This window comes from Zerene cesonia, chromosome 4, assembly GCF_012273895.1.
Source record: "Zerene cesonia ecotype Mississippi chromosome 4, Zerene_cesonia_1.1, whole genome shotgun sequence".
NCBI classification, from domain to species: Eukaryota; Metazoa; Arthropoda; class Insecta; order Lepidoptera; family Pieridae; genus Zerene; species Zerene cesonia.
The window spans coordinates 1,784,184-1,791,501 of NC_052105.1; the positions used below are offsets into that span (position 1 = coordinate 1,784,184).

Consider the following 7,318-nt stretch of genomic DNA (forward strand, 5'->3'; position numbering starts at 1 on the left):
CGGGCGTGCCTCCCTCAGACCCCGCACCTCACCCCCTCAATAGAGGCTAATCGCTGAACTCACCTCGCCTTAATGAGTGAAGCATTCTTTTTACCTTATTGAAAAAACATTTTACATTTAAGATGTCTTCATCCAGACATGTGCTGTTGTAAACCTTTTAGTGGCAAAATTATTTCCTTCCCTATTGCGAGCTAATATAATCTTTATTAAATTTTTATTATTCTTTTCAGTAATGGTTTAAACGGATTCCATTGCATCCGCCGCGCCATCTGTGAAACCAATACGATCTCAGCACCCAGAGGGATTTATTTTAAAATATTGAAGATGGTGTTTAGGTACGTATAATTTACGATTACAACTCAGATTCCTTATATTATCAACCAAATAATTGGCCCTTCTATTAAAAGCATACAATTCAAAAATGACCAAATTTTACTAGTAAAAAATTCAAATTTTGTGTTTTTTTTGTGTTTGATTTTAGCCGAATGTATTTAGATATAAAAGACTTATTGATGTATTTTGTATTAAATGTTTATCGTTGTAAAACAATCTATTTATTTCAGACAACAATCTTCAGCAACAGATAAATGGCACAACCATACGACAGAAGATTGTGCTGCATCGGTATCTTCCTGTCCCTTTTCCATGCTGGAAGTATCTCCATACACGGATCTCTAAATAAACTGTTTAGTACTAAGTTATAAAATAAATAAAATTAAACTATTGAGTAATTTAATGCGGGAGAAGAGAGCATTAGCAGGAATTGGGCCAGCTCGCGCCGGGGTTATACCCCCACAAAAAATAGTAGCATATGAGTATTACTGTATTTCGTATGACGAGTGGGGGGGCACCGGTGGCCCGTAACCCTTCTTTTACCCTTCCCGCTGTATTCCATTATTCCCTTTCACCATTCATTCCTTAGCATCCTAATAAGCAAGCAATACATTTGTAAAGACATAAGCTTTCTATTCCACCTTAACAAAAAAAGTAAGTGTTTCTCTTTGGCTTTCTTTCATGTAGCGATGGGTCGATTTTATAGATTTATTTTTGTGTTTGGCGATAGGAGACTAGAGAGTGATATAGACAACTTTTTACCGCGTTGTAACGTCTTATTCCCATTGGAATTACCTTCATCACGCTGGCGATGCCGCGCATTAGTATCTACTAACGTAAAATAAAAAAAGTATTTTTTTAACATGAGATTGCACAAGATTTATAGAATTTACATCAAATTAAAAACATGTATTTCGATTATGTTATTAGTAACATTTTTTTTAGTTTACTTCAAATATTTGGTTAAAAATGTCTAAAATAACAAACAGGTTTTTGTCCCTATCATTTTGGTTCGAACCAATTATACTTTTAAATGAAATTTGTCTTCATAGTCGTCTTACATACAATATTTTACACAGGTCGATTTGTTGAATATTTACCTTAATACATACATCATACTATTCTTATTTCATGTGACATTTAGTATGTCTTCGTTACTACCTTTTTCTCAGAACAACTAACGGTTATTCGAGAAAATTCTTAAAATTAGTGACATATTCTACATTTGTATTACGTCTTCACTTTTTATTTTATTTATAATTTGTTTTTTTATAAAAATTTCATTAATTTTTAAAAGCAAAAGTGAACCACCTAGATCAGTTGCCTGCTATGACATAAAAACATACACTACCTACCTGCCTACGATATCCACAGATTACGAAGCTTCTAACAAAATAAATTAAAATTGAATTCTTGCTCCTTTATATGGAAAGGGGAAGGTTCTAAGTCGGTTTAACTCCATCTACGTTACGCACAAAGTTGCTCACACAATTTATAATAGTTATGTGACTGAGTGCAGTACACGAAAATGCTTTAACAAACTAATGAGCTCATTACAATATCACGCTAACAAGCTGCGAAAACATTTTTAATCTAATTTCCAACAAATATCACTACGTTTAATTGGCGCCGCCGCGTTATAACTATGTGCGAATTAGTCACTAATAGTTATAAAATAAAATGGGGACGTGTTTATTAATTAATAATTTTAATTTTTGATTATCGGTGTTTCGCAAATTATGTTTAATGTGATTTTGCAATGGGTTTTACAGTTTAACATTTACGTATTTGATAACGACTAACTTCTAACATTTCGATTTAGAAATGCACCATTAATTTTAACAAATAACTAAAACGCTTTCAAATTTTTAGGAATGGGACGACATGGGAGGCACCAGCTTTTACACATATAAAAGCATAAAAATCGGTTCACGCAGTAAATAGTTATGTCGTAACAAACACAGTTGTATTGATACCCTCCTTTTTTAAGTCAGTTCAAAAATAGTCCGTGCAGTTGAATAATCTCTCCTTTTGTGTTATTATTACCTAGTATTACAAGCAACAGAGATACACCGTGTGATTTATGTAATAATATATAATTTACATATTGGTTATTTTACTGCACTGTTATAAAACCGAATAGAAATAGAGTATTGATAAACGTTCTGCCATTCGCTATAACGAAATTAGATTATTGAAACTGTTCACTATTTACTTAGTTTTTAACCAAATATTAATCACGAATAACACAAACTTGGCAAATGTTATATTATTTATTATTGAATTCATTATAATATTGTTTTCATTCATCATGAAGCGCAGATATAAGTTCCAATATGCCTTGTCCTTGTGGGCACTTATTATACACAAACGCACACTCGAACATCTGCCGGCCGGCGACTGCTGCATCTACGTATGGTGACATCGCTTCTATGTAGTCTGGGTCTTCTTCGTCGAAAGGGGTTTTACCGTAGTCTGGCCTGGAATATGAGAGTTTATGATTGATGATTTTTTCTGCTATGCATAAGAAATTATTTTAATCTGCACTGTAAAGAAGACACTTTTGGCTCTATTCAAAGACTAACTTATTATCAATTTCATCGATATATGCCCATTAGAATTGTATAGATTGGATTTATTTAATTATCCTCATTTCAATAATAAAATAAAGATAGGAATTGACTAGCAAAGGCTTACAAAATGAGCTGAACTGATGAATTATATTTTAGAATATATTATAATATATTTTTATGTATAAAAAGGCAATAATTTTACATAATGGAAGCAGTATTTGTTATATTCTGTTTTTTAGTTAAGATTTCTGTTTGGTTTTTGTCAAAATTAATTATATTGAATCATACGTTAACATAATATGCAGCACCTCCCCCACCAGCCCGTCTTCCTCCACAGGATACTGCGCTGCTTCACATATCGCCCGCAATACACAATCCTGCCCATTCATTCCTTTGCTGAAACGAAATTTATATATATAAAGTAGATTTTGCCTGTGTTTGCTCGCGTTATTGTTAATTTAAACTATTGTCGAATCAACTTAATGCCAATAGATTTCATATCAGTCCAGCCATGTAGGAGGCGTGATAAATACAAGATAGAAGAAATATTTATAGGGTTTTCAATAGTTTAGTAAAATTTAAATTTGATATCTTTCATTTAGGTATGTTAACACCATAAATATTCAATTTCGTTTAAGTGAGTTAAATACACATGCCAGAAAATTGTGTATATTTTAAGAAGCTTGGTAGAAAATAACAAATTTATAAAGGAAAAACATTGAAGGAACATTTTCTAGCTAAATCACTCACAGCGCTATCCAAACACTACAGCTGACATAGCACCTGTATACATACTTTGACATCACCTGATTGAAGGTATATCGTAATTTGCGTAAACTACGTCGTTGCCTACATAATCTGTGTACATATATGTAATTGGCAATAAATTGCATACTTTGCTTCAGTACGTAGAAAGTTCCAATTGAGAAATTATCTATTCACTTTCTTTAGATATTTGAACGTGCCATCTTTTAAAGTTCTGACCTTTGATCTTTAATTGAAGTCACACCTAGCTAAGCCAGATAAGTAAAAAATAACGTATTGCACGATGATTTAAGCGATTAATTTCGCCACGCCACTATAAATTACCTCAATTGCAATCGCTTTTTGATTTTCGATTTACCGCCAAATTTAGGAAATATCTCAAGAGACCCATTACGCATGGTAACCCGCTAGCTCGGGGAATGAATAGGATAATTTATATTCATTTCTAGATTTAACTCCGGTTTCCACGAATTTATCAAAATATCCCTCATTCTGGGAATATCGCTCTTTCAACAAATGCCGATATTTAGATTCGATATGCTTAAGTTTTTATACGTAATGTTATTTATAACTGCACTGACGTACAATAAAGACTAACACACACTAAATAATTTTCCGAAGTAAAACTCAGCCTTCGTGTGTATTTGGCAGAGTTTTCTAATGACCGATACAATAGATTGTGAACATTACTATCACGAAATAAGGTGTTCATTTCAATTTATGTTTTATACAACGCCACCTGGTCATTTTTGAGCCTTTTACTTATTATGAGTCGAGTTGATAATATACTTAAAATTCTTAAATTTGAATATTGGAAGTAACGAGAGCCTAGAGGTTCAATAGATTATTATAGTTTCAAAATAACAAAATCTAAAAAACAGTTTTATGTTGTAAATACTATAAGTATGAATTATATACAGGTTGTATATAATTCATACCTACATACATTCGTTATCTTGCCTGATCCTATTGTTGAATAATGTATGCACAATAAACCTATTTGCAAATTGAATTAAAATTAATTATAATTTAATCGTTGTATGCACACAGAGTAAATTATTACATATATTTGAAGCATGTATGTAGCTTTAATATTTAGTATTTATTTAAGCTTTCACAGAAATTATAAACCTACGTTTCGAGCATATCAGCGACAGCTCTGTAAAAAACTAGTCTCTCATCCTTCCTCGCTTCTAACTCGGCGTCCCTCTGCTCTCTAGAAACTTCTTTAATGAAGTAATATCTAGATAGCTCAGATATATTCTGAAACTGTAGATATTGGTACTGGAAGTTGGCGGCAAACGCTAGACTTATGTGGTCTCTGTTCGGCACTGGTGATGAGAAACCGATGATGAACTGAAATGATGAGCGATTTAATTAGCTGGTACCTTTATTAGTCCGTATCCCGTAAGAATATCGGGATAAAAATTGCCTGTGTTTGTTGCTCTTTCAAGCAAAACCTACTCAACCGATTGCAATGAAATTTGATACGTAGATAGCTGGACAACTGGAATAACATATAGGCAACTTTTTATCCCGATATGCCTACGGGATACGGACTAACGCGGTTAAAACCGCGGGGCGCAGCTAGTCTTACTATAAAAAGAAAAAAGTATAAAATAGCATTGTAAGAAATAATTCTATATCGAGGTCGAAGTAAATTAACAGAGGAAAAATGTAATACCTTATAAGTACCTCCATAAGGATAAACGAGAGGTATAGAATTAATTTGCCTTTTCATCCTGTACTCTTCATCTTCATCGGATATTTCAGCTCTAATAAGGTTTAGTAGAAAAACAATTAACCACAAACATCTGCAAAACAATGTTCTTAGATAAAGTTATAATTTTCAGTAAAATAGCAATACAGAAACATGGCGCGATGTTTTCGTAAAAAAACATTGGATATACGTTTTAACAAGGTTTTTAATACATAAAATAAAAGTACATTTTTTTAATAGTTGACAATGTTAATTAATGTAGTGTTATTTTTGAAATTCGTTTATTATTACTAATTTATTACATTTTATTTAGGGCTATTTTTACTCTTTCAATTGATAATTAAAACATCCACGGTTTTTACATTTAATAACAAAATTTAAAGAAATACAATGTTTTTGTATAAAAATAAGAAAGCACTTTTCAACAAAAATATAGAAAATCTACACGATTAATTCTCACTTTATTACATTTCCTATAAAAACGATTCGTTCAAATATATCCATACCTTGACATGATGTCTTTGAAGAAAAATGGAATAGTGTAGCGACACTTTACTCCAAATCTTTACAAGCCATAATTGATCTCATACGCCATATTCCAACATAGTAAAGACATGTTCACACAACTAATACACGCGTTTAAATGCCTTAAGAGCCTTGGCTCCGGTCTTTCTTCGCATACAAATATCGCGTCTGAATGCTTTGTTAATTCAGAAGTCTTGTTAACAAAATATGTGTATGTGAAATATTTAAAAAATAAAACACACTTATGCAACAGTTTAATGAAATAATTATTGACAATCGTTAATATATTGTTTGATTTTATTATAGTAAGTTTCTATTTGATTTTGACGTAAATATTTTATTAAATTGGGTGTTAACAAGGGTTTTAATTAAAATATATTTATTGCAAACGTAATAGTGCTGAACACTATATTTTTTACAGTTATCGAAAAGAGCTCTTGTTAAAGATAAAATACAATTTTTTAATACATGCGTTAGAAATAATAATCAACAGAAGATGTACAGTTTTTTATGTAGTTCGTGTATATCAATTGTCTCCTTCAGAGTTAATAAAAAATAACTAAAAACCTAAATACAAGCTAATAAGAACTAATGTCTCTATTATATAAAAAAAAAATTAATTAAAGGAATATGTGTTACTTACACATTTTACATCTTTGTTATATTTAATTTAATTGCTATTTAATACATAAATGAACCATTTATTCCCAAGACTCCTTGTAATTACATTTTCAATAATATTATTAAACGTTTACTTTATAATACACACCATATTTTTGTATATTTAAAATGCGAAAGTGTTTAAATGTTTGTATTTCTTTCACATCGGATCGAGGCGATTTTGTAGAATGACTTTTGTAGCTGGTGATGATGACTAGAAACAACATTTTATCACGATACAAAATCACATTTCAATGCGAGTACCTTTGACCTTCGATCAAGCGGAATCTAGTTATTAAAAAGGGCCACGGATAATAATTACGAGTTTACCACTTAAATTTCCTCGGCACTGACTTCAAACGTAAGCGCGGGTAGACATACCTATCTCTTTTTAACTATATCCCCATAAAAACGGATCTTGGATGTTTTAAATAGATTTCTTGATTTATAGCCTAGGGCGTTCGCTCTTCAATTTTCCCGCGAGTTTCTTTTCAGACCTTACCTCATTACATCGCTTTTAGAACTTTATAATTAAGGGAACCTCAATTTAGTCACAAACTTATTCGAATATTTCGTGACTGAAATTGTGTACTACTAGAGCGTATAGTTTCTATAGTTTCTGTTCTGTTGCATATTTGTTAAATAAAAAAATCAATATGTTTATTGCCCCAAGATGTATAAATATATATCAGTGTTACTTTAAATTATTTATACGTATAACAATCTATCCAATAAAACAGCC

The 7,318-nt window shown here is 31.4% G+C and overlaps 2 protein-coding genes across 2 annotated transcripts in view; one reads left to right on the forward strand and one right to left on the reverse strand.

Moving 5' to 3' along the window:
- The window catches only part of LOC119839744, a 3,497-nt gene extending 2,819 nt beyond the window's left edge, over window positions 1-678 (forward strand). Inside the window, exons 3-4 of the mRNA XM_038366179.1 lie at window positions 231-335; window positions 564-678. Of these exons, the coding sequence (XP_038222107.1) occupies window positions 231-335; window positions 564-678 (220 nt within the window). The remainder of the gene's footprint in view (window positions 1-230; window positions 336-563) is intronic.
- Window positions 679-2,635: 1,957 nt separating this feature from the next.
- On the reverse strand, window positions 2,636-5,905 carry LOC119839769. The gene is made up of 5 exons (XM_038366208.1): window positions 5,898-5,905; window positions 5,356-5,485; window positions 4,807-5,027; window positions 3,195-3,302; window positions 2,636-2,813 (listed from the first exon to the last, which is right to left on the reverse strand). Exons 1-5 carry the CDS (start codon window positions 5,903-5,905, stop codon window positions 2,636-2,638), a joined length of 645 nt encoding a protein of 214 aa, XP_038222136.1.
- Between the last annotated feature and the right edge of the window lie 1,413 nt (window positions 5,906-7,318).